Here is a 27,052-nt window from a genome sequence, read left to right as displayed (position 1 = left end):
GGCCTCAAACTTAGAGATCCTCCTGCCTCTGCCTACTGAGTGCTGGGATTAAAGGTGTGCGCCACCACCGCCTGGCTTGTTTTGTTGTTTTGTTTTTTAATTTGGAGGGGGAAATGAAGGGATGACTAAAAGGGCATCACATGGGCTCGGAAACAGCCCAGTTGGTAGGGTACTTGCCTTCCTGGCTGGGTCCAGGGTGCCACCCCCAGTAGGAGAGTGCAGAGCACCATGCAGACAGGGCTGGACGCTTCATCCTGAAAAGCGCAAGTGGCCAATTATCTGCACGTCCACAGAACTTTCCCCGGACCCACTTGACCTACGTTTCTCTACGGCATCCTTTGCCCCTTTGGAACTGCTTCTCATCTAAAGGTATTTCCTGTGAGAAGCGAATGTGCCTGAGATGAGTAACTGTAGACCCCAGGCAGCCCCCCCCCCTCTCCCCCCGTGTTTGCATCGAGGAAGCCAGAGAAGGAACCTGGACAGAGTGTACACCACGGCCTTGCCCTGGGCAGGACCCTGCAGCACCCTGAGCATCTCATGCTGGGCCTCAACACCGAGAAAAGGAATCCGGTGCATGCACAGTGCTGGGAAGATGGGGAGGAGGGCTGCCGGGAGGGAGGATGAAGGAACGGGGAGGTTCAGTGCTGAGCAGCCATGGGAGAGGGAGGACAGTGGGTTGTCCTCTTGCTTCTCCGTCATGGCCACAGTGTTGCCCACAGAACTAACTGCTTTTCAGACCTGTGCCTCTCGCTCCCTGATGGACTCTGTGTGGGGGATGTTACGTTGCTTTCAGAGCGCGGTCCGTGGAGACCAGGGCTCCAGATCCCAAGGCAGCACGTACCTGTTACTGTGGTTGGTCACTTACTGGGTCTGAGAATTGGTAAAAACCCAGGGTTATTAAGGCAGTGCGGCCCTGGTGTGATCATGTGACCCGCTGCTGCTGCTCACTCAGAGCACTGTGAAGCTCTTTACTACGACCTGCTTCACAAATTGCTGTTATTATCCTCATGTCACAGAAGGGAAGAGTCGAGCCAGGGGTGGTGGTCCACACTGCCTGTAGTCCCAGCGCTTTCCAAAGATCAGGAGTTCAAGTTCATCCTCAGCTATGTAGCAGCTTGAGGCCAGCCCTGGCTGCATGGGTCCCTCCCTCCCTCCCTCCCTCCCTCCCTCCCTCCCTTCCTCCTTTCTGTCTGTCTGTCTGTCTCTGTGATGTCAAGCACACAGATTTGAAAGAGTTTGCCTGAGTTAGATGCCCATCTGAGACCCACAACTAAGTCTTTAAAGCCAAGCAAGCACTTAGGAGACTAAGGCAAGAGGATCATGGTGAGTTTGAGGCTAGCCTGAGCTCCAGCCTGAGTTCACAACCAGCCTGTACTACATAGTGAAATCCTGTCTTAAAATTAAGTCTCTGGCCTCAGACCCTGAAGGATTTTTTTGTTTTGTTTAGCAGTTCAGAAGCATGTATGCAATTCATTGGGTTTCTGTGTTTTTGCTGGTCATTAAAAAACTATGGTAAATAACCAGGCGGTGGTGGCGCACCCCTTTATTCCCAGCACTCGGGAAGCAGAGCCAGGCAGATCTTTGTGAGTTCGAGGCCAGCCTGGGCTACAGAGCAAGATCCAGGAAAGGCGCAAAGCTACACAGAGAAACCCTGTCCAAAAAAAAAAACAAAACAAAAAACAAAAACAAACAAACAAAAAAACTATGATAAATACAACAAAACTTTCTATTTTAAATATAATAATTCACCAGGCAGACAAGAGCCCACATAAAAGGCGAGAGCAGACTTCATAAATCTGTCCTCTGACCTCCACACCTCCTGTACTTGCGCACACACTTTTAACAATTTTAATGTAGTCATTCAGTAACGTTAATTATTTACGTAATATTTTACAATTAGCTCTTTTCAGACTTTTGTATCACCTCAGATTCCAACTATTAGTGGTACATTACCTTCCTCTCTCTCAGTGGACCTGTCAGTCAAGCTCCTTTGTATAAATGGAATCATAGTGTTTCCCGCCCACGTCTGGCTTCTTTGGGTGTTTGTGTATTGTAGGTGTGTTTGCTCTAGACAGCCCAGGGCTAGCCTCAGCTCAGTATCCTCCTTACTGTCTCCCTCTTCTCTGGTATAGGAAAAGGTCTGCCCAGACTTTGAGCTGGAAGCTGGTTAATTAAGCATTACAAAAAAAGGTTGTAAGAGTCTCGTAAAGAACTTGAGGGAGGCTCCTAAATTCAATTAAATAATTACAAAATGGCATATTAAAGTCATGGTAAATGGTAAACATAAAATACATGATGTGTTTATAGGTATGAAGGATTTGCACAGAGCAGTAGTAAGCAAAAGGTAGGTCACATGACTGTGTATAGTACAACCCCAGCAATGCGCGCGCGCGCGCGCACACACACACACACACACACACACACACACACACACTGTTGCAGCAGAAGCCTCCTAGCGTGCTGTGTTGCGTGTGGGACCAGTGTCCCGCTGTAGTCGGGGACAGGAATTTCAACCCCTAGGCCTGCTGCTTCTGGGATGACCAGCCTGTGCCATTCTGACTGAAAACGAGGCTTCCTCCTTGTTTCTATTTTTTAAAACGAAATTAAATGCATGCTTTATTTTCGCTGGCAAACCCTGGGCCTCGTTGATACCAGACAAGTGCTGTGCACCTGAGTTACAGCCGCACACCCTCCCCTTCCTTCTGTGATGAGATGTGGCCATTGAGGAGGGAGCTGAGATTTACCTAAGGGCAGTGTGAACCTTTTGCGACACTTGAGATGGCTAAGACACCCCAGAAGTCCTCACAGGGCTCCTGTGTGTCTCACCTGCCCTGAAGACCCACTGGCGACCGTCCTGCTGACCACACACATTTCCCCGATTTCCCCTCGAGTCACACTGGAGGAAAAGGTGGGAGCCCTTTAGTGTCTTGAGTCCATCTGTGAGCTCTGGCTCATTGGCCATCCTGAGACAGACAGAAGCTCCTCAGAGCCTTGCTCTATACTCCTCTGCTTCCTTTCGACATTTGATTGCCTTTAACCAGGCTCGGGTGCCCTGTTTCTGCAGATGGACTCTGCTTGTCCTTTACTGCCCAGGAATGAGTACAATCCTCAAGGATGGGAGGCAGGGGGACTTACCGAGGCCAGCATTTGCAAAGTCCTAACTGCCTGTCTGACTGGGAAGTCGACTGTGTGACAGTCTGCATCATTGACATCTAGGCCTCTGTTATAGCTCTTAAACTTGTGAAGTTTTTTATAGCAAAGAATCCAGGCAAGCATAACCAGGCAGGACTGGGTGCATGGGCACCTTGGGCTGCCTTGGAAAAGCAGCATGGGCCCTGATGGATGTAGCGTGGGCCTTGGATGATGCTCAGGGAAATGGAGTCAGATGCCCCAAAGGCACTTGAGTGGCTGTGTAATGAGCTGGCCTTTGAATACGTCTGAGTCCCTGGGCACAGCTAGAGGGCATGAGCCTCAATTGAGACACAAAGGAAGAAGAAATGGTGCATCCCACAGCAGCCTCCTATGTTTGGGTAGGCATGGGCATCATCTGATGCTCCCGCTGCTTTCTTGTGTGACAAATAAACTTTGAGACTGGAGAGATGCTTACAGATGATGATGCTTACAGATGATGATGCTTACAGATGCTCGCTGATCCCCCCAGACGACCCAAGTTTGCTTCTAGGCACCCACATCAGGTGGCTCACAACTGCCTGTAACTCCAGCTTAGGGGGCTTCGGGCAGCCACACATATACATGAATAAAAATAAAAGGGAATCTTTGAAGAAGGAAGGAGAGAATTCCCATGGCATGGCAACCTTGATTACATCTCCTGATGGTAGGTGCCAGTCCCTGTGAACCTACTGTGTGCACCTCAGATTCTTACCTCGTATACGTTGTAGCCCAGCTAGGGCGCCCCCAAACTCTTGAACAATTTCATGTGTGTGTAGTAGTTTGTTGTCTTGCCCCATCATCACCTTTTCTCACCTGCCCCTTGTTCTTTCGGTCCTCTCCTGTTTTCCTGTCTTTGGTTTGGTTCAGTTCTGTCACTCAAGCAGCTGGCCTTACCCAGTAATGTTCCTGTGCAGCCGCCACCACAGGTAACATTCCAGAATCACTCGTCTATAGTAGGGATGCTTTTGTCCGGGTCTGGACCCGTTTGAGTCTCCACTGCCCCAATTCTGAAACCCCCAGCTCTTGGGCACTTCCCACTTGACGAACCATGTCTTCCTGCTAGCCTGCCACCGTGGAATCAATTGCTTCCCTTTCTCCCGTCTGTTTTTCAGAGCACGCTGCTCTGATGCTGTGCTGGGGTCTCCAGGGTACACTCCATTTTAGCAGGAATCAGCAAGCTGTTTGGACTGAAAACGTAAAACCAGACCATCCACCTGCCATTTGGTTCACAACCGTTTCGTGGTAGATACTGAAGGTGTTGACCACCACGGTGATAAAATTTGAGAGTATTACCCTGACTACACTGACATATTTTTAGTCTGTCGACTTTATTTATTCACACTGACTAGCTTCTTTCTTTTACCTGTCTAGTTCGTGAGGCAGGGTCTCTCTCTGAACCTGAGCTAGCAAACCCCACTGTCTGTCTGTCTCTGGTCCTCAGGGTACACAAGAACTCTTAAAGCCGACCTGTAGAAGCAGACTAGTCTGTCTTTCTGTTACCGGGTATTAGATTCATAAACTCACGACACAGTCTCCTTGTATCTTAAATCAGGAAGCAGACTGGTAAAGGAAACCGTGTTTATGGATTCTCCACACAAGGACAGACAGACCCTGCTGCCTGCCAGAGGCAGTGTTGCAGGGGGTGACATGCAGAGGCAGGACATGCACAAAGCCCTGCCTGTAGCTTGGGCTTTCCCTTCTTCCCATAGGTATCTGAGGAAACTTAGTTCTCTGGGGCCCCTTGAATCACCTGACAGTGTAGAGGAGGTCCAGTTGTCTGTCTAGGATGTCCCCTCCCCTGACGGGGCCACCACCGCACCCCCACAGGTGAGCTGTGTCATCTTGGATGAGTCACAAAACGTCCCCAAGTAGATATAAGTACTGGATGTAAGGTGATTATGTGCGGCTTATAAAACATATTTCTCAGCTCCATTAACAAACTTTTAAGTTAGATATTGAGTCATCACGCGCTCTGTTTAAAGATCTTTCTCTAAAATTGTCAGTGTTTTCCTGGCTCTTAATTATGAGTAGACAGCTCATTGTTGGAAAAAACATTAAGTGATTCATTTTGAGCCAGGTGGATCTCTGTGAGTTAGAGTTCTGCCTCTGTGAGTTCCAGGACACTCAGGACCACACAGAGAAAGCCTGTCTACAAAAGAGGTGCATCTCAGCTTTCCCCAGCCTTTGCCCTAATGACCATTCTGGTTTTTTGCTTTTTTGTTTTTAATTTTTTTTAGATTTATTTATTTATTATGTATACAGAAGAGGGCGCCAGAACTCATTACAGATGGTTGTGAGCCACCATGTGGTTGCTGGGAATTGAACTCAGGACCTCTGGAAGAGCAGCCAGTGCTCTTAACCTCTGAGCCATATCTCCAGCGCCCCCCCCCCCTTTTTTTTAAAGATTTATTTATTTATTATGTACACAGAAGAGGGCGCCGGATCTCATTACAGATGGTTGTGAGCCACAGTGTGGGTGCTGGGAATTGAACTCGGGACCCCTGGAAGAGCAGTCAGCCATCTCTCCAGCCCCCCATTCTGTTTTTTAAACCTCATTTTTGATACTTTATAGAAAGGTTCTGTAGCTTTGTGGACATTTTCTGTAATTTGTATTAATGTAGAATTCCTTTCTGGAAATACCATTGTTTAACCTATTGTGGTAAATATGCAGATACTTTTCAGTTCTTCACCTCCCTAGCAGAATTAGCCTCCTTGTTTTCAGCAACTTAAAAAAAAAAAAAAATGCTGGCAGAGGAAAAGGGTCTTTTCTGGAGACAATGTCCCATTCCCTGAGATCTGGATGGCCTCATCATCTATGTTTTCCACCCCCTCAGTGAGTCTTCAGAGGCTGGGGCAGGAAGGGGTGGGGACATATGTTGTTCTCGTGTGTACCAGGACCTTTTGACATTGACTACACATTCATTTCAAATGCCATTCTCTTGACTTGGCCTCAGCTTGCACTCAGATATATGTCTCAGTGTCCTGCATCCAGGAGGGTGGGGAAGGAGGCGGATATCCTGGGAAGGGTGGGGTACGGGCTGTTATTGTTAGGAGCCCAGAGTATCTCGGTTATCAAAATGTCTAAGATATTCCCTTGAACAAACTGGCTTGCTTTGCTGTTGTTACTTGAGACGGGGTCTTAGGTCTCCCGGGTTGATCATCCTGCCGCTGCCTTCCAAGTGCTGAGATTATAGATGTGAGGTACCCTTCTGCTTCTCATTGCAGCATGTGTGTGTGTGTGTGTGTGTGTGTGTGTGTGTGTGAGAGAGAGAGAGAGAGAGAGAGAGAGAGAGAGAGAGAGAGAGAGATTGAGTGCACACATGGAATTGGTGCCCACCCTCCACCTTGTTTTTGAGGCAGGGTCTCTCCCTGCAGCTCCAGGCTGGCTGGCCCCCAAGCTTCTTGCACAGTCTTCCTGTCTCCTCACATCTCAGCACAGGAGCGCTGGGGTGGCAGGTGCCTGCTGCCGTGTTTGCCCCTCCCATGGGCCCTAGGGATTCAGACTCAGGTCATCAGACTTGCACAAGGAGCTCTTTTATGGACCCAGCCGTCTTGCTGGACCCTAATTGCCATGTTCATTTAAATTCCTGTGAGAATACGGAAAGCATTGCAACTTTTCAATTATTTACAGTGTTTTTACTCTTACTCAAGTAGGGACCTCAATGGCTGTTTAATATTGGCCTCTTTTTAGCCTTTGGGCTACTTGCTTTCTAGTGGTGAGAAAGACCCCCTTGTCACACAAAATTCCTAAGCTAGGTGTTGTGTTTCATGGTGTCTGTAGAGGTAGTTATATATTTCTTGGTTTGTGGAAGGTATACTAGGAACTTTTTCACATGTCTGTTTATTTGCTCAGAATTACTTACACATTAGCAGGTATATGCCAATGTTCTGTTTGCTTTCTATGACTGGGATAAAACCCCATAGCCAAAGGCAGCTTGGAAAGAGGGTGCTTACTTGGTTTACTCAATGCCATCACAGTCCATAATGGAATGAAGTCCGGGCAGGAACGTGGTGGCAGGCACCACGGAGATCTGCTGCTTGCTAGCCAGGCTTGATTACAGCTGTCTAGTGGGCTGACAGAGGCGTAAAGCTGAGTTCAGTTCACACAGGCCTGGGAGTGGACTTGCCGGGGAGCACTGTCTCTCATCACCGCAGCTGCAGGCCACAGGATGGAAGGGGCAGAAAATGTCCCCATGCAGGGAACAGGAAGAGAAAACTAGTGACCCGAGTCCCTGGAGAGACCGTTTTCTTCCTGTGTGAGCCCCGGCGTTCCCTCACCTCTCACAAAGGAAGCAGATTCTTTGCATTGAATGGCCTTTTCACATGAGAACGTGGCCGTGGCCATCAGGACAGCCACTAGGAGCCCTGAGTAAAGAGCAGGCAGCCTTGGGCACGTGCTCAGCAAACTGGCCCTGTGGGTCAGCTTGCCTTCACTCAGGTTCAGACTGCTGCTGTGTGAGGAAACACCTGGGGAGGTGGTGGAAGTCACAGATGGCCAGATGAGGACCCGCTCAGGCCGAAGCAGGAAAGAAACCAGGAGTGTGAAGGGCAGTGAAGGGCAGTGAGTGACATAAATGAGGAGGCAAGGAGGCCCAGGAGCGAGGGGTCTGCGTTTCTCACATGCTGGAGTGACTAGGCTAGACACGCACTCTGCCTCCGTTTCTCCAGAATTTGAAAAGGAGCGGATGCCGATGCCCCCGATGAGTAGCATTGTACACAGAATGGACCCAGTCAGCATTAACTAGTATTCTTATTTCTGCTCCTGGCATTAACTTGTCTTTGTTGTTACTAAGAGTTAGCAACTGGGCCGGGCGGTGGTGGTGCACGCCTTTAATCCCAGCATTCGGGAGGCAGAGCCAGGCGGATCTCTGTGAGTTCGAGGCCAGCCTGGTCTCCAAAGCGAGTTCCAGGAAAGGCACAAAGCTACACAGAGAAACCCTGTCTCGAAAAACAAAAAAAATAAAACAACAACAACAAAAAAAAGAGTTAGCAACTGGATATGAGACGTGGAGGACACTTTTAAATAATTTATTTTTATTTCATGTGTATTCATGTTTTGCTTGCATGCATGTCTGGGAAAATGTCAGATCCCCTGAAATTGGAGTTACAGGCAGTTATGAGCTGCCATGTGGGTGCTGGGAATTGAACCTGGGACCTCTGGAAGAGCAGCCAGTGTGCTGTACCACTGAGCCAGCTCTCCAGCCCCTAGAGGAGATTTTTAGAGTAAAATGGATAGAAGAGTGCATTGTGGGGCGGATGAGATGGCTCCCTGAAGAGCATGAGGACCTCCTGAGTTCAGATCCCAGCTCTCACTTAAGGTGGTGGGCCCATAGCCCCAGCACCACACAGGGTGGAGACAGGAGGATTGTGGGGAATGCTGGCCACTATCCTACCTCCATGTTCAGTGAGATCTTGACACAAAGGGATAAGGCAGAGAGTGATACAACAGAACACTAGACGTCCCCCTCTGCTCCATGCTTGTGTGTACAGTACACGCACGCACGCACGCACGCACGCGCATGTGTGTATATATGTACTGGAAGTAGGAAAAGGAATTGGTTGATACATGACAGTGAACGCATCCTTTGGATGGGTTAAGCATGGGGGTTTGGTATATTTACATTGGAATAGAAAGCAAATGGTTTTTATGAGTTGTCCTAAATTAATAACTGAAGCAGAAGGAATGGCCAAGGTCTGCGAGAGCCAGAACTGGGCCTAGCCCTGGCTTCTCCTTACATGCCATTATTTTGTGCAGTTAGCTCACTTTGCTGAACCCAGACATTTGCTGTGGTGATTTGTGTCCCTGCAACCTCATTGTAGACAGATAGACAGGCATGCACATCCCTCCCCACTTTCAGCGAGATTGTCGGTCAGTCTCTGGTGTGGATTGGATAGGATTACAACTGATAAACTCACAAGGATTGCTTGAGAAATAAGGTAATTTTTACAATTAAAAAAAAAAAGTTAGTTTTGTTTGTAAGGTTTCCAGAAAGTACTTGCAGTAGAAGTAAGGCCATACTTAGATCATATATGCTCAGGCCTTAAGCGTGGCTCTTTGCTATTTAACATGCTTACTTGAAAATATGTCCGTAACCATTATGTGGTGATGCCCACAGAAGGCAGAGGCTGGCGGATCTCTGAGTTCTGAGTTTGAGGACAGCCTGGACAGCCAGGACTAAACACAGAAACCCTGTTTTGAAAAAACAAAACAGAAAGAATTAAATTAAAAAGAAGCATCAGCCTTCACTTATATGTTGCTAACTGTGTTGGAATTCCCGATTCTCGGAGTAGAGGTTCCCTGCCTCCCAGGGCCTGCTTTGCCTCACTAATACGGAAAGAATGTGTCCTGGTAAACCAGGCCTTAAAAGAAGGGTCGTCAGCAGATCAGCAGAAGGACTGTGGAAGTCCCTAAGCTACTTGCCGAGGTGTGTGTGAGCTACCGTGAGGGGTGATTGCTAGTAGGATTTATTTTTCTTGCTTTCTTCTCCCCCCCCCCCATTTCCTATTAGAAATGTTTCTCTCAGCCAGGCAGTGGTGGTGCACACCTTCAATCCCACCACCTAGGAGACAGGCGCAGGCAGATCTCTGTGAGTTTGAAGCCAGCCTGGTCTACAGAATGAGTTTTAGGACAGCCAGGGCTACACAGAGAAACCCTGTCTTGGGGGAAAAAAAAAAAACCAAGAAAAAGTTTCTCAATGTTTGGGTCTTCCACGTCATGGCCACTGATTTTCCTGAGTAAAATTTCATCTTCTAAAACAGCCTTCTGGTTTCTAATTTTCTGTCCTTTTATTGTAGTAATTAATTGGGTGCTCTAAAAGCTGGAACTGAACCCCCCACCCCACCCCCCACCCTCAGTGCGCCGGCACTTAGGGGCTCCCTCTGCTGCCTGTAATAGTGCATTGCTTTTGCAGGACCTGGGATGGGGTGGAGGGCGTGTGGGTGAACTCTTGAGTGCGACAAAAGAGACCTGGCTTCCTGTCAATTAACTGGGAGCTTTTTAAGTCTTAGTGCTTCTTCTGCGTGTTTCTTTCCTACCAGAGAAGAAATGACCTGTGATTTATGTCCACTCTGGCGGCAGGATGGAGGCTATGACTTCATTTATTAACTGCAAGTGCTTGGCTGTTGGCTAGTCCTGTGCTAGGCTTGGGATGCTGGAGGAAGTTCACCTCCCAGGAGGGCCCTGTGATTGCCTCGGGTAGGATAGGAATGCAGTGGAAAGCAGGCAAGGTTTCGGGCCCAGACTGGGAGAAGGGGCGTCCATTCAAGAGCTGACCTGGGAAGGTCCTGGAGGCCCGGCCCAGACGACCACCACCGGGAAAACAGGAAGTGGATCCTAGGACTCAAGGGGGCTTCACAGGGACTTTGAAAGGGGAGTGTGATGAGACCAGATCGTGTGTTTTAGTCTTGCTGGCTTTAGGGTAGCAAGCTGGAGAGTTGTAGAGAGACTGCCTCTAATACAGTGTGGGTGGATGCAGTCAGAGTGTGCGGTAACATCGAATCAAGGCCCAGGGAAAGCGAGGCGACCATCCAGTATACCTGTCTCAGGCAGGCAGTCGAAGGGGCACCCTGACTAGAGAGTCTGGATGGAGGCGGGCGGGCTGCTAGACGGATGGGTTTGCTTTGAGCGTATTAGTGTGCAGCGTTTCCAAATAGAACCTTCTAGGAGGCCAAATAAATACTGATCGGAAGTTCTTTGGCCTTAGTTCCTTTAAAGCTTCTCCTTGGACCGGAAGCCTGGCCTCCCGTGTCCTCACTTAAGGTGATATCCTCCAGGGCTCTCGCGCAAACCTCCAACAGCACTTCCCATTTGGAGAGGAGTTGGAAGCCTCTCAACTGTGTTCCTCAAAACAGAATTGGCGCTTCTTGGATCAGATATTCTTAGGTTTTGGGATTGTTTAAGACCCACTGAGCAGTACATTGCCCTCCAACAAATACCCAGAGGTGCAAAAGGGAGGGGGTGGAGGGCTGGAGGGTGAGCTGTGCGGTGTGAAGGGATTTGCCCAGCTTCTCAAGAGCTCAAGAGGGTAGGACTAAGTCCAGATGGAAAGGTCTCGGTGCCTCCCTCTGCCTACTGTGTGGGCACTCCAGAGGATCTGACTCCCGCCAAACTCAGTTCCATCCGCTGGGCCTTGGGCTTCCCGATCTCTTCACCACCGTGCTGTGGGATGGTCTGTATGTCAAGTGTGTTGCTGATTGGTCAATAAATAAATCACTGATTGGCCATTGGCTAGGCAGGAAGTGTAGGCGGGACAAGGAGGAGAATAAAGCTGGGAAGTGGAAAGCTGAGTGAGAGACACTGCCAGCCGCCATGATGACAAACAGCATGTGAAGATGCCGGTAAGCCACGAGCCATGTGGCAAGGTATAGATTTATAGAAATGGATTAATTTAAGCTGTAAGAACAGTTAGCAAGAAACCTGCCATGGCCATACAGTTTATAACCAATATAAGTCTCTGTGTTTACTTGGTTGGGTCTAAGCGGCTGTGGGACTGGCGGGTGAGAGAGATTTGTCCTGACTGTGGCCAGGCAGGAAAACTCTAGCTACACCACCGTGTTAGCTGGAGCAGAAGTGATGGTTAGGGGAGGTGTGACGGCTCTTCCCAGGACAGCCCCTCCCCCCCCCCAAGCCCTGTCATTTTCTCCTGTTAGCCAGCAGAAAGACAGCTTTCGGGAAGGGGGTGTTTTAGGAGAGCGTGTGAGGATGGCTTCCAGGCGTAGGTTGTCAGGTTCCAGGCACCAGCCATCTCCAGTCATTCAAGGAACCATAAATCCTTTGGAAGCGGGTAGAGAGGAATGCTGAGGTGTTCCATGAGGTTCCCCCTAACCACACTGTATATGGTCAGCTCAACACCCACATTTAGCGGGCGTCGGGTACATCCCATTCTGCTGGGCAGGCTGCCTTTGGCCATGTGTTCGCAGGTGAATTGTTCCTGAGGACCACATGGATGTGCTAGAAGTCACATGCCAATCTTAACTCCCGCATCAGTCAGATCAAGACTGAAGTCTGAGTCCACCATGCACGCCTTCAGTGTTCTCTCCCTCCCATGCATTTTGCTCTGTCTTGTGGGTGTGATAAACCAACCGACTTGAGAAATGTTACACTGTCAAGACAGTCTCACGGTTCAGCATCCCACTACTTTATGGCTGCACCAAAAAATAAGCTACCAGAGAATCATTTCACCTCTTAAAAATCACTTATAATCTGTCTGGAAAAACAAAACAAAACAAAAAAATTAAGAATGGGACAAGGGTGGGATTTCTCCCTCTCTTTGAAGTGTTTGTAGAGCTACTAAACACCTCACATTTACACAGTAGCCAGTGACAATATCCTGCAGGTGGATCTTTACATTTTTCGGATTGTCAGAAGGAAGCACTCTGCCCGGGTGAGGCTCCTCCCCCGGCCTCTGGAGTTCGTCATCCTGTTCCAGTGTGATCAGGGACCACAGACTAGCCGCACTCAAGCGTTCCCCTGTGCTGGTGGCTTGCACCAGTTGATACCGGTTGGTCCGTCAGCTCTCCGGTTCCTGCTGTCACAGCCGGCCAGATAAGCAGGAGCGAGCTATGAGGGCGCCGGGGCATGAGACTCTCTTGACTTTTATAAAAGACACAGAGTGTCCTAAAATAGCCTGGTAGCTAAAATACCAACGACAACAACAAGAATAGCTTGCCATTTGTGAGTGCTTGTTTGTTTAAAATGTAAGGTCCCTGTTTTGGCAGCAGTGAGTTTCCACCAGCCAGGCTCTCACAAGAACGGCTCTGGTGGAAACATGTGGTCCCTGCATGGCCGGAAATGCAGGGTCTGCGGGGCTTTCTCTCAGCCCTCTGAGGGATTCCCTGAGCCTCGGGCCACACCACACACCCCAGGACCTGAAGTAGATGCGTGGGCTCGGCCATGTTTAAAGACACTAGTTGGTACTCTTGTTTCCCTGGCTAATAGTAACAGTAACAGTCAGTTGCACACTTAGCGATCATCAGTGTTGGTCTCTGCCACTTGATACTCAGCCTGTCTCTGTCACCAGGGTCCTCCCGTAGATGGGACAGACACAGGGAGGGAAGGAGGAAGGTCAGCTGGGGTACATTTAGCCAGCGTTGGGATCCTGTATATATGTCTGGAGGTGAGCGTGCACTACCTCTGAACGCGAGTGATCCAGCCTCCCCGCCATCGTAGGAGAAGCCCTGCCATGTAGACGCTTGCCTCCTCCCCATGCCTGTCTCATGTGACGCCCTCGCAGGCCCTCCCTCCGTTTCCTGGTTGCTCCATAGAGCCGTGGCCACAACACACCCAGCCCAGCGGTTTGCTGTCCTCCATGTCCTTCCCTTATTGGCAGTCCTGGCCAGATCCAGCACTTCTAGGGCTGGGGAGGGTGGAGGGTGGTGGCAGGTTGCCCGGAAATGGTAAGGAGGGAGGGGACTCTTGACCCCGGGTCACGTGCCCCCTAGATTTCTGGATCGTCCAGTATGGTACTTACTAATGGCTTTTTACAGTCACCCTCTCCTGCCTCCCTCAGCTGTCTTGGGAAGCATCCTCAGGATACTTGGTTTCAGATGTTGACAGGTGAGAAAAGCAAATATCGAGACTGTTACTCCACAGAGTGCACTGAGCAGTAATTGTGCCGAGCTCACTGGTGCGCCCCGGCCTCCACTTTTAACAGATCGCTTCCTGATGCACCAGGCAGCTGGGCAAGTGACCTTCCATCTGGCGACTGCAGCTTGACCCAAATAGAGTCTGAGCTAGCCGAGGAACTTTGAGACCAGACAGTCCGAACAAACAGCCTCTGCAAACCTTCCTACCCCATCTCTCTCGAGCCTAACTTTAATGGGGACATTTGAGATTCTTCTTGTCTGAGTTTGGCATGTCCTGAGTGTCCTGTGGTCCCAGTGTTTGGCCCTGCACTTCTGGGCACAAAGTGGGAAATGCTTTATCGTGGTTTATTTGTCCGTAGCAATACTGATAGGCACACACGTCTTGGAGTTCTGGCCTGCTGGGGTCCTGCCAGTAACCCGTTGTTCCCTGAAAGGCACACAGAAGGTTCTCATGAGATGTCTCCTGCTCTCTCTCTCTCTCTCTCTCTCTCTCTCTCTCTCTCTCTCTCTCCCCCTTCCATCCCTCAGGGGACCACACTCTCTGTTAGCAGGAAATTCCCACTGTTCTTGGGTCCCGGCTACAGTTGGAGAGACATCACAGTGTTCGGAGTCCAGGCCTGCAGCCTCGCTGGGCGGGCAGCACATGCTGGCCTTCTTTGTTCCGGACTTAGGGTTTCCTTTGCTTAGAGTTTGGGGAAGCAAAGCCCACAGGTTGTTACTAGGAGGAGAGTCACTTGGCCGCCACCGCCGCCGCCGCCGCCGTGGATCTGGGCTCGGGGTTGCTGGTGGTTTTGTTTTCTGACGTGACAGCCGCTGTTTGGGACGCACTAACTCTCCCCTATTCTTTTCTTGCAGATGAGCTCACAGTGCCTGCACTTTACCCCAGTAGCCCTGAAGTGTGGGCCCCGTACCCTCTGTACCCAGCGGAGTTAGCGCCTGCTCTTCCTCCTCCTGCTGCCGCTTTCACCTATCCCGCCTCACTGCATGCCCAGGTAATTGATCCCCATCGGCCACCACCTCACTCACTCCACCACTGGTCCCCGCCAACCTGGTTCCCCAGAGCACACCACGTGACTAACACCTATCCAGCTAACAGATCCACCTTCAGGAAGTGAATGAATTCCCTCTACAACGAGCTGACACCCCTCCGGGACTTACGGGGGACCGTCTGACAGCCATGATCCCACCCACTGCCTGATGTCTCCTCCAAAGGACACCTCTCTCTTCCTTAATGATCTCACCCTCATCTCACACGCCAAGACCGGGCCAGGCTTCCCTCCTTGGCTCCCAGCTAGCAAGAGGGCATCACAGGGGCATAAGAGTGTGTGTGTGTGTGTGTGTATGTATGTGTGTCTGTGCGCGTGTGTGTGCTCCTGGTATGGGAGGGAGGCGTGCACTCAGCACAGAGTTTAATGTGTGTTTGGTGTGCGTGTATAAAGAGACTTCTGCTCTCTTGTCCACAGGGAGATGAGGGACCGAAAGGAGGCTTCCGAGAGGAAGCCTGATCCTTACGCACATTGCAGGGGAGACAAAAGGTCGCTTATTGCCGTGTGAGGAAAGGTACATGTCAAGGGTAGATCTCTGCAGTGGGGTTTCCTTGCTTAGCTAAAAACAGCCTGGGTTTGATAAACAAACTCCTTGCTTCTCCCCAAATACGGGGAGAGGCTTCCTCTCCCCCGGAGGCCATGGTTCCCCGAGATCTGCCTCGTGTGAGGATAATAATGAGAGCTGAGCTTCACCCTTGGAAGGAACCACTAGTGAGTCGGCCTGTGGACAGGTGCTGGCCGTCAACAAGTACAATAGAGCTTCTGTTTGCCTCACTACATAAGCCTCTCGAAAATTGCCGGGCTCCACAAGGACCCACAAGGTGGAGAGAACCGACTCCTGCTAGTTGTCTTCTGCCCTGCTCTCCACACACGTGCGCACAAAATAGCCTGGGTTTGATAAACAAACTCCTTGCTTCTCCCCAAATACGGGGAGAGGCTTCCTCTCCCCCGGAGGCCATGGTTCCCCGAGATCTGCCTCGTGTGAGGATAATAATGAGAGCTGAGCTTCACCCTTGGAAGGAACCACTAGTGAGTCGGCCTGTGGACAGGTGCTGGCCGTCAACAAGTACAATAGAGCTTCTGTTTGCCTCACTACATAAGCCTCTCGAAAATTGCCGGGCTCCACAAGGACCCACAAGGTGGAGAGAACCGACTCCTGCTAGTTGTCTTCTGCCCTGCTCTCCACACACTTGCGCACGCAGACATGCACACTATAAACAAATACAATGAATCTTTTTAAGTTGTTGGGCTGCTGGTGGGGGGTGTTTATTTTGCCTGGTATGTGTTTCCAAGACTGGATGAAACACCTTCACGTTACCCAGAACAGTCCTGATTAAGACACCCGTGAGCGGCCCTCGCGAGTGTCCCCAAGCCACCGTGTGAGGAGTACTGCGGGCTGAGCCTGCTTCTCCAGTCCATCCCGGCTCCAGGCAGGCAGAGTCCAGAGAGAAGCCCTTGGTGTCTTGTGCCCCAGGAACAGACATTGTCCCCTGCGGGGACGGGGCGGTAGAAAGCTTGTGGGACGTGAGGAGAAGTGCAGACGGTGTTAGTGAGTTGCCCTGGGTACAGGAAACGAACCAAGTCAAGGACTAGACGTGCCCTTTGCCTTCCGATCCTCTGCCCGGTGTCTCTGCATCAGTGATCAGTAACCCTCATGACCGACAGGTCGCAGGCGGGAGCAGCTGAGTTGTGGCTGTCGCTAGCTGAGTCATTATGTGCCGTGGATACCTTTGTTGACAACAAAGACCAACCAGGAACCCCCTTGGTGCGCCCCACACCTCGTGTGGAGATGTGGTCTCCCCCACACCCCCCCCCCCCCCCCCCACACACACACCTTATGGCTCATGTGGCTTCAGGTAGTCGGCAACAGAGCCATTCACTGCTGCCTGGAGGATCAAGACATGGCAGTGTCCAGAAAGGACCGGGAAGACTGGCTTTGGTCATGATGTGACTTCACATCTGGAGTGATTTGAGGACTGTGGAAGGCAAAGGTTCTACCAAGGGTCTCTTAGGAGGTTTAGAAAGCCCACACCACTGTGAGGAAGGATGGGGAGAGGGTGCGGGATTAGATGGATGGTGGCCGTGCGCCTCACTGGCATGCATCGCCCACGTGGCCCCCTTCTCTTGAGACTTGCCCAGCCTGCAGCCTTCCTACCTCAGCCCTCAGCCCTAGATTGGGTGGAACTCTGACCTGCTGGTGTGATCCCTGTGACCTGAGTCTCACTTCTCTGGAGTCATTTGAATGAACATCCTTACTAAATTTATTCGTCCGTGTTGAAGTGTACTGGTAGAAGCTTTGCAGACAGCTGGTCCGGCCAGCCCGTTTCACAGATGAGGAAAGCAGGCCTGAGGAGATGGAGAGTTGCCCCAGATCACAGTGGTTCGGTCTTGAGCAGGGCTGTCTGTCACCTGCTGCCCTTGGCTGACTAACACAGCAAGGTGCTGGCTCACCGCAGACTTTCACTCTTGATGACGTTTTGGAGAGGCCACACTCCAGTGACTCTTTGGAACTTTCTTCTCCAAGTGGATGAGAAATCTGTCAGGAGAGAGTTGGAGGCCAAAGATGGCTTCCAAGAATCCTCACTGGAGGGGAGCACAGTGGGGCCCCTTCCTAGGTGACTTGGGTTTTGTTTTGGAAACTGAGCGTTTCAGAGAGTCTTCTAATTTGGCTTTTTTTTTTTTTTTTTTTTTTTTTTGCAATGTTGTGCTTTGTTTTGAGACATGGATTTTTTTTTTTTTCTTCTAGTGTTTCCCTCCAGAGGCAAAGCCCAACACACCTGTCTTTTGTCCACTTCTGCAGCAAATTAGATTTGTCTCTGGGAATGTGTTTGTCACATACCAACCTACTGCAGAGCAGCAGAGGGAGCTCCCATGTTGAATTTGTTAGCGAACCCCCCCCCCCTTTTGCAAAAAACTTATTTCTTGATGATATTTGAGAGATTTCAATAAAAATTTTAATCAGCAAAAAAAAAAAATGATCTCAAGTAGACTACAGAGTTTTTTGTTTTCTTGGTCCTACAATTTTGGAGCAAAAGTATTTCATCTCTGTCTGAGGTTTGTGAGAACCCGGCCCATAGCAGCTAAGTTGTATGTTCCACGGGAGCAGACTCCGAAAGCGCTCTAGAAGACTGTGCCCAGCGGAGGGCTTCATCGATACCACCTCCATCTTCTTGAGCTTCAGAACCACCCCGAGCTTCATGCTAGAAGATCCTCGTGCCAACAGGTCATCGACTCCCAGAAGTCCTTGCATCAGTACCAACAAGGCTGACATCCAGCTAGTGGACACACGCTCCCTGTGTGCCTGCTCTGGTCCCAGGGAAGGGAAGACCCAGGACATTATTAACATAGAGTGGGATCTCATTTCTAGTTCAGTTCTAGTCTTGAGCTACAGTCCTCAGCTCTGGTTTAAAGGTACTTATGTGCCACCACATCCCAATGTTTTTGATCCAATGGTGGCATGCACCTGTAATGCCCCGCACTTGGGAGGCAGAGTCCTAGCCAGCCTGGGCTCGAGTGAGATTCTCTCTTAACTGCCCCCCTGCTCCAAATTGGATAAAGTAGCAAGACAGCACAGTGTAGAACCTTAATATTTTTACAGAAGGAGACATGACTTTGTGTGTAGCCAATGTCCAGTTTCTAGCATTAGCGTTTTTTTACGTGGTCATCTGGTTTACCCTCAAGGTCACTGATGTCTGGAATGTACTAAATACATTGTGTGAGTCACTGGATAGAAGAAGTACGTTTCACCTTCCACTTTGGGGAGGTGAAGGCAGCGTGCAGACCCACCTGTCACCCCCTTTTCACATCTCTGCCCTTTGAATCTGGCTTCATCTGGCTATGGCAGAAAATGAAAGCTGCTGATGTCACCACAGGGCAGAAGTGGAGCCCCCATCCCCACTAGAGGCAGCCCCGGAGTCGTCAGGGAAACAGGGCTGAGAAGGTCCCGAGTGCCGCTACTTCTGGGGGCTCTCTACCCTGTGCTTTACAGCTCACTGCTGCTGCTGCAGGGAAGCCTCTCCTACAAACAGGGACCGACACTTTGTAAATGATAACAGATTTCTTGGGGTGTGCCCCTGGAGATATCCTTGTGACAGGCTGGAAACATTCAGAACTAGTCCACAGGAAGAGAGCTGCAGGCAAACCCAGTAGACATCACAGGGACAGATGGACCCAGAGGCAGTATGGGCACAGCAAGTCTGTACCCATTGTTGCCATAGCTGGGCATTTACTCAGTGGGGTGTCACTAGTTTTTTCTTTTCTCCATTTTTATGTGCATGCTGTGCATGTATGTGGCTGTACATGCGTGTGGAGGTCTGAGGCCGATGAGGGCACTCATTCTCAATCGGTCTGCCTTAGTTGACAGGTGTGCAGCCTCAATAGCTTCAAGAACATGGGCTAAGAATTCCTAGTTATAAAGCGTTAGTAACATCTGTTACATCATAGCAACTTAGTACATGCTCACAGTTTGGATTATATTGTGTGGTTTTTTTTTTTTATTTTTCCTTAGGCTTGTTTTTTGGTGGTGGTTTTTGGTTTTTGTTTTGTTTTAGGACTAAGCATTCTAGACAAGCATTTCACCGCTGAATTGTTTCAAAAGCTTTCCCCCCAGCCCTCAAATTTAGCCCCTCCAGGGGCCTTTTTAAGGAATGTTTGGGCTTTGTGCAGGAAGGAAGGGACCTAGGACTCAGCCCAGGCTGCCCACAAGGAGAAGCAGTTAAAACCTCTCCTCTGGCATGATGGTAGAAAAAAGAGCTGTCTGCAAAGCCCCGATCCGCCAAAGCCGGAGGCTGGAAGGATGACGGACAGGGAGAGATGAGGTACCACATGTCGCCTCTGTCCCCCAGCCAAGGCAGGACACACCCACCTGTAGAAAGCCTCGCCCAGCAGAGGATGCTGGGAAATCCCAGAGAGTAACATGGTGCTTGTTGATCTGCACAGCCAGGGCCCTTCCCCCATCTTCTGTCAGTTAAGCTGCAAAAGAGAAAGGCCCCTGGGCTCTGGGGCCTTCTCACACCTGCTCCTTCTGGCTCCTGGCTCCATGGTCCTGTCTGGCACCTTGGAAGGCTAGACTTCAGAGCTGTGATCGGAGCCCAGGGATCCTGCTCCTGGCTAAGACACCCTCTCTCCTTGTGACTTCATCACTGGTTCCGGGCCTCTTGAGTCCAAAAAAAGACCGCCCCAGCAATCAGCTTCTTGGTCACTGGTGTCAGAGAGCTCACAGGGTCTCCTTCACCGGGCACAGCAGCGCTGCGTTCTCTTGATGCCTGTGACTTTCAGTTTTCTAAACAAGTCCTCATGTCCCCTGTGTGAAATGAAGCTCTGGGTCATGTGCAGGCTTTTCCTGAGCTCTCTGATGAAGCCCAGGCCTGAGTCTCGATGAGCCCTACCTCTAGATTCTCTTGTTGAGCTCACCTCCTTGGGATTATTACCAAAGACTAGGATCACAGTGGGGCGATCCTACCACCTAATTAGGACTCTCAGCAGCCCAAACAGGATAGATGGGGCTGTAGATCCGTTAGTGAGTACTTGCCTCGCATGCAGGAGGCCATGGGTTCAATCTCCAGCAACATTGTAAATGGGGCGTGGTCGATCTTACCTGTGAGCCCAGCATTCAGGACTGAGAGGCGGGAAGATCACAAGTGAAGACAGGAGTCTCCCAGAAGACACCAGTCATCTTGTTTGGCTTTTGAGACAGGGCCTTACTCTGGCCCAGGCTGGCCTCAAATCTATGGTCCTTCTGTTGTGAAAAGCCTCCTGAATTACACGTCTGCCTCCACTTGAAGCTCATAAACAGGATTTTTTTTTTTTTAATTACTCATTATTTTTGTGTGTCTGTGAAGTGTGTGTTTGGGCGTATGTGCAGGGGTGCGCACTTGGAAGTCAGAGGCAACTTTGTGGAATCGGTTCTCTCCACCTTTGTGTGAGATCCAGGGTTTGGCCTCGGGTTTTCAGGCTTACAGGGCAAGCTCTTTATTTGCTAAAACATTTTGCCAGCCCCACAAACAGGATTTTTTTTTTTAAATAACAGTTGCTACTTGCTCTGTTAAATTTGAGATTTTAGGCAAGTTTCTCTCATCCTACTGACCTTCCATTTCCTTCTGTGTAAATAGAAGAATGAACACCTGTCTCACGAGGCTAATTTAAGAGGAAGAATACAAAAATGTGTGGCATACAGGTCTTGCTAAAGAGCCTTTCCACACCAGTGAGCAGGGGAAATAATGTGTAGAGCGCAGAACATCGGAGTAGCTCCTGGAGAGAGAAACCTGTGCTGGACTTGGTTTTGGGGGTACAGAGACAGCAGCAGCAGGAGGGAACCAGGTCTCCTGGAGCTTGTGGAATGGGTAGAGAGGTTCCATGTGGGGCCAGGCTGCCGGTCCACCGTGGGTGCCGTGCTTCCCCAGACACGGGCTTCCCGGTACCATTCGCTGTGTGACTTTGGAGTTTTGGAAACGGAGCCGAAAGGAAACTTAGTAATTATCTAACACCAGCTTCAGGAAAAAGGAGAAAGTGAACTTTTCTCTTTGAAGAAAACCAGTTGTGACGGGGGCAAAAGGAAAATGGACTCCAAATGGGATCATGTTTTATTCAGAGTGGGTGCTGCCGGTGGGGGATAGCCGGAACCCAGTGACAGGGTGAGAAAGTAGGACACCCCAACTTTAAGCTTCATACATTGTACATGAGCTCTGCCCACTTCACTGAGCGCAGCTCCCAGGGACCTCTAATGGCCCTCGCTAGCAAACATAGTTAAAAATTAACAGGCTGACAAGATTAAATACGGATGGCGAGCAGCCACTGTGGACCGAATCTGACGCAGGGTGTTACACGCTCGGATGCCCTCAACCAGAGCAGCGTCTCGGTGAACTTGGAGACATCAGAGCACATTTCACACGCCTGTCTGGAAACAGGAGTCTAACTTACTCTCTGAACAGCCAGGGAGAGCTGAGGCCCAGGTTGGAGAGTTAGCTCCAAGGGCTTGGTCCCCGGCGCGTGTTGGTCTTTGAGGATGTGTTCATGATCCTAGGACCTTGGTTTTGAGGTTCAGATCCCAGTGACTGACACACTTGTCATCCTGCCTAGGAGCCTTTGAAGAACCAGACTTTTCCACCTGGGACTTTTTGATGTTTTGAGATAGTGTTTGCCAGGCAATCGAGGCTGGCCTCAAACTTGCAGCAATCCTCCTGCCTCAGCATCTCGAGTGCTAGGATTATTTGTATAAGCTACCTCTTGGCTATAGCCGAGATGTTCTACCTTGGTCCTTGCCCAGCTGCTGGGATGAGTAAGATGGTAGACCTCCCTGTAGACAAGTCACACAATTCTTAGGTGCCGGGAATGGAACTGCAGGGAACAGTCTAGGCAGCAAGTGCCTTTAGCCACTGAGCCCTTTACCAGTCCTGAAAATCCTTTTTTGAAGTACTCTCTTAACTGTTAGGCTCAAAATGGATAGGTTTGCTTTTGGGTTTGTTCCACAGTGACTAGACCAGGATGTCACCGGTGTGGTCATCTTCAAATGTTAGGTTAGTTTCATTAAGAGCTAGAAGTTTGGGTGCCACATTGGATGCACCTTGGCCACCTAGACCCACCTCATCACCACTGGCAGGGGCCCACCCTGGCATTTCTCGGCTCCATGGGTATTAATAGCTGGTACAGAGTCAAAAGACTCTTGGCCAGGGGTGAGTCCCGTATCACAGCAGAACCTTTCATGCACTGTTCCGCATTGACTCCGCCCAAGGTCGGAGAGTGTTAACAGCTCTCAAGCTTACTGTGCTGCCGGCCTTTCTAGACAGTTCCAGGCATGCTTCTGGACGTCTAAATCAAGAGCAGGGCCTCACATCTGAGCATGTGCATGCCAGCAGCCCAGAGGGCACTTTGAAAGGCAAGTGAGATGGCTTGGCAGCACTTGGCCACCAAGCCTGATGACCTGAGTTCAATCCCTGGCTCCCACCATTTGGTGGAAAGGAAAACCAGCTCGGCCAGGCTGCCCTCCTTCCTCACACTCATACACCTAAATAAATTCATAAACAAATACATGCGGTCCGATGTTTAAAACGATTCGGGCTGAAGCGAGCCTGGGGGCCCAGAGACTGCAGCTCTGGACTTGCCCCCGTGGTCCACAGAGAAAGCCACCAAAGGATGTCCACTAACTATAGTGGTCCCTATGTCCTGGAAGCCTTCCTCAGGAATCTGAAGATGGTGATAGTGGGACTCGGTCACTAGAGAGAGGAGAATCAGAGCAAGTGATAGTCGCCCCTGCCCCGCCCTGGGGTGCTCAGCCTGCAGGGGGTGCCAGGGATGGTGCACTGAGTGGGGGTTCCACCCTGGAGACAGGCAGGCCTTTCTGCCCTGGGCACCATCATTGGGAACAAATCCTGCGTGGTGTTGAAGTGTCGGGCTTCCGTTCTGTGTCTTGTGGGTATCTGCTACTTTCTCTGGCATGTTTTATTTTTCTTCTCCAAATTATTTACTTCCCAGGTGTCTGCCACTCACGTCTAGCCTGTCACCACTTGGGATATTAGTACCTGGTGAGACAATGTTGCCTTTCTATGAGGAGTGTTTTAAAGCAGCATTCCTGATGGAGGGTGGCGGAATCCATACAGTGTGGCCCCAGGACAATGAATTACCGCCTTAACAACTCGGTTACTTGGAAAAATTTCAGGTTTCTAGATTTCTCAGTCTGTGATACGCTTGACACTTACCTCTGGCACAGACTGACTCAGGGGTAGTGTTAGTTAAATATTGTATTAGAAGTTCTCATGGGGACCTTAAACCCCCGGAATAGTATACAAGCTTGTGAAGTTTGTGTGTGTGTGTGTGTGTGTGTGTGTGTGTGTGCGTGTGTGCGTGCGTGCGTGTACATGCTTCTGCAGTGCAGAAGTGACCAGGATGACCCTTGAGGCCAGCTCTTCTTCCGTGGTTACATGTGGACTTAAGGTATTCCTAAAAAACTTACTGTGAGGAAGTCTGGGGAAGCCTGTGGTCCCCTGCAGTCAGGTGTTAATGAGGAGTCAGAAGCAGCCTCGGGGCTTGGACAGGAGTGACCCGGGGCCAAAAGCTACAGCAGAGCAGACTGCCCAAACGGGGGTAAAGGTGAACCTTCTCCTTGCCATCCTCCAAACAGTAGTGATTAGCACAAAACAGCTTGTTCTCCTGGGCCAGCTGCCCACACTCCTGGCTGTGCCCCTCGGACTCTGCCCCTCTGTGGGTGTAGGGACAGGAGGCCGCTCAGTTTGGCCTGCCAGGCACTGCCCCCTGCTGGAAGGTGGGTTGCCTCGGGTATCTGGAACGCAGCAAGAGCTACCACCTCTTGGAAAGCGCACTGTGGAGTCCCAGCACTGTGGAGTCCCAGCCGTGAACCACACAGAGGGATGAGCTTGGGAGTCCATTTCTCAATCGGCTGCTGTGTGATGGAGGGCGTGTAGGGTGTGTGTGTGTGTGTGTGTGTGTGTGTTACAGTGGCAGACAGCGAGGAGGCCTCTTTCACAGTCACCTTCACCTGGCCCAGACCCGTGCCATCTACCCTGCGGCTCACTGTCCCCCCTGCCAGCCCATTCATTCCTGTGTCCCCTCAGTGAACACCATCCCATGGTGGCCTCGGGGCCCTACATCCCCTCCTCACACCCAGGCCTCACAATGCCACTGCCGCTCCACACTGACCCAGTGCACACGGACCATTTTAGGTCTCGGGTCCCTGCGCCCCCTGCCTAAGGGCCCTGGCCCCTAGGCTGACCTTCCCCAGCTGACGCGGGAAGGCAGCGCCAACTCTGCTCTCTTTAGTGAGCAAATGGACTCAGATGAATGAACGAGCCATGAGCCATGGGTAGGTACTGGTCTCTTCTGTCTCTAGCCCTCCAAACCCTGATTTTCCACATTTTCTCCTCTTGATTTTTTTTTTTTTAAGCTCCTTTTGTCCTACAGACACTCAAGTGTGGCTGTTTAGTCTGTCCTCCAGGACAAGTTTCTGGTCCCTCAGCCCCTCCTGCCATGAGTTGTGGGAAAGATGCTGGCCTGTCTTCAAAGACCATTGGGGGGGGGGGACTCTTGGGCAACATGGCTTTACCCTCACAGTCTTGAGCCTCTGGCCAGCTGCTCTCTGCTTTCTGGAAATGACCTCTGACATGGTCCCCAGAGGATACCTCATATTCAAGATGGCCCTAGGGATGCCCTGAGGTAGACTCTGAAGTGCCAGAAGCTTACGGTTCATCCTGGGGGTTTGCTTGGAGCCACATATGTCCCAAGTCAGAGAAAAGTCTCTACCCCAAGTTGACCTAGTAGGTGGAGACCCCTAGTGTGGCCCTCCCGTGCTACACTGACAACCAGGAGACATGATTACTATGGGGGGAGAGTCCTTGAGTTGGCAGGAAACCCTTGAGGACTGCTTGGGGACCGGGGCAAAGGTCTAAGAACTAGCTTCTCTCTAGGGTCCAGCCCCTTGGCTTCTCGGCCCTTAAAGTCAGGTAGGCAGGGTCCAGCAGCGCCTGGTTCTGCATTCTGAGCTGGATTCTGGGACAGGTTGCTTCCCACACTTGTGAAAGAGAAGAAGGGGCAGGTTTGCCTGAATCCCTGAGACCCTGGGGTCTTCCTAGGCTTGTCTGTAATTTCCCTCTGGCCCCACGGTACCTCTGCCTCGGCCAGAATGGCTCCTGCCGCATCTACATACTTGAGGAGCCATGTGTGGAGGGAGGTCCTGCCCCCACTTCCCAAGTGTCCCCTCCTTTAATCCCAGCACTTGGCAAGCAGAGCTCTGTGGGGGGCCATCCCTCTTACCTGATAGAGGAGAGGTAGAGTAAGCCTGTTCTCTGGAAGTAGAAGCTGGAGGATCGGGGGTTCAAGGCTAATTTTTTTAATTTAATATATTTATATTTTATGTGTGAGTGCCCTGCATGTATACCTCATGCCAGAAGAGGGCATCTAATCCTATTATAGACGGTTGTGAGTCACCATGTGGGTGCCGGGAATTGAACTCAGGACCTCTGGAAAAGCAGCCAGTGCTCTTAACCACTGGTCTCTCTCTCCAGCCCCTCAGGGCTAACCTTGGTTTCATGGTGAGTTAGAAGTTAGCCTGGGCTATGTGAGACCCAGTCTCCAAACAAAGAGGAGGGGGATGAGGAATGGAGACGGCGGCAGTCAACAGGCATTCCCTCTGCCCAACAGACTACAGACAAAACTGGCATTGTCGGTGGATGGGTGTTTAAGAGTGCAAAGCTTGTTCACACTTCGCTCGGCACAAGACCCGGAGCATCTGCCCGGTGGAGAAGGCATCCCTCAGCCTGGTTGTTAGGTTGTCGAGAGACTGCTGTTGCCCTGTGTTTAGCTGTTTGCCACCGGCTCCAGGCACCTCTGGGGCACTGTGAGCACAGCCTGGTCTTCCAGAAACCCCACCATGCCAGGGAGCCAACCCCTTCCCTGAGAGAACAGGCTCTTGAGAAAGTTGAGTTCCCGCCAGGCCAGCCTCGGGAGGAGTCATGAAGTGCTCCTCACCTTCCCTTGTATTTTGCTTAGGAAACCATTAGGCAGTTCTGCCCGGCTTGGGTATTTCTAAGGGAGGTTGGAGGGGAGGATCCACAGGCTGGCTCATCCTGGGCCTCTGATGCTCCTTAGCTCTGAAAAGGAAGGCAGTTGGAGGGACCCCGGTGCCAGCTGGAGCGGGTGCAGCTCTGTAAGCTTGGCTGGTACGTTCACAGGGCACAGGGCAAGTCTCTCAGGATGCTGCTGCTGTGGTGTTTCTCGGCCCTGGGCAGGAAATCCTACCGTGGCCCTCTGGGAGCAGTGAGGAGGGCTGAAGACCCGCCCAGAACCAGGTGGGACCCCTGGCTCACTGCTCTTCCTGTCTTTCCAGATGCGCTGGCTCCCTCCCTCCGAGGCTACTTCTCAGGGTTGGAAGTCCCGGCAGTTCTGCTGAAGGCTGTGTGAGTACGGGGCTTCCCGGGGCTTCTCCAGGGGCTTCTCCCGGGGCTCTTCAGTGCACCTAGCCCACACGTGGCGGGTGTCTGTGATCAGCAGCTTCCTCCATCCAGGAGAAACCTGGGTACCTCCCTGGGGCATTTTCACCCGGAGTGGGAAGATGACGAACAGACCCAGCGCTGCTTGGCTCTCACTTAGGGATCAGATTCCTGTCCGTCCATCCCATAAGTTTTCATCAGTGCTCATGTCTACAGACCAGGCATCAGAAAAATCATCACTTGGTTGTCATTCACCTGCTCTCAGCATTAAACAAAAACCCTTCCCAATATGGAGGACATGTTGTCCACTCAAAC

General features: G+C 50.9%; 1 protein-coding gene across 9 annotated transcripts in view; it reads left to right on the top strand.

The window, feature by feature from the left end:
* Window positions 1-27,052, top strand: part of Rbpms (RNA binding protein, mRNA processing factor) — a 159,951-nt gene that overhangs the window by 121,772 nt on the left and 11,127 nt on the right. For 3 of the 9 annotated variants that reach the window (XM_059244632.1, XM_059244633.1, XM_059244631.1), the window contains exons 6-7: window positions 14,611-14,747; window positions 26,635-26,704. In XM_059244632.1, the coding sequence (XP_059100615.1) occupies window positions 14,611-14,747; window positions 26,635-26,697 (200 nt within the window). In that variant the 3' untranslated portion in view covers window positions 26,698-26,704. Of the gene's footprint in view, window positions 1-14,610; window positions 14,748-17,547; window positions 17,721-24,475; window positions 24,616-26,634; window positions 26,705-27,052 lie in introns of those variants that run through there. The other 6 variants (XR_009374902.1, XM_059244630.1, XM_059244629.1 and 3 more) reach the window with 3 other exon arrangements.

This window comes from Peromyscus eremicus, chromosome 17 (genome assembly GCF_949786415.1).
Source record: "Peromyscus eremicus chromosome 17, PerEre_H2_v1, whole genome shotgun sequence".
In the NCBI taxonomy this organism is placed as follows: domain Eukaryota; kingdom Metazoa; phylum Chordata; class Mammalia; order Rodentia; family Cricetidae; genus Peromyscus; species Peromyscus eremicus.
Note: the sequence above shows the minus strand (reverse complement) of the source record. Positions and strands in the feature narration are given on the sequence as shown.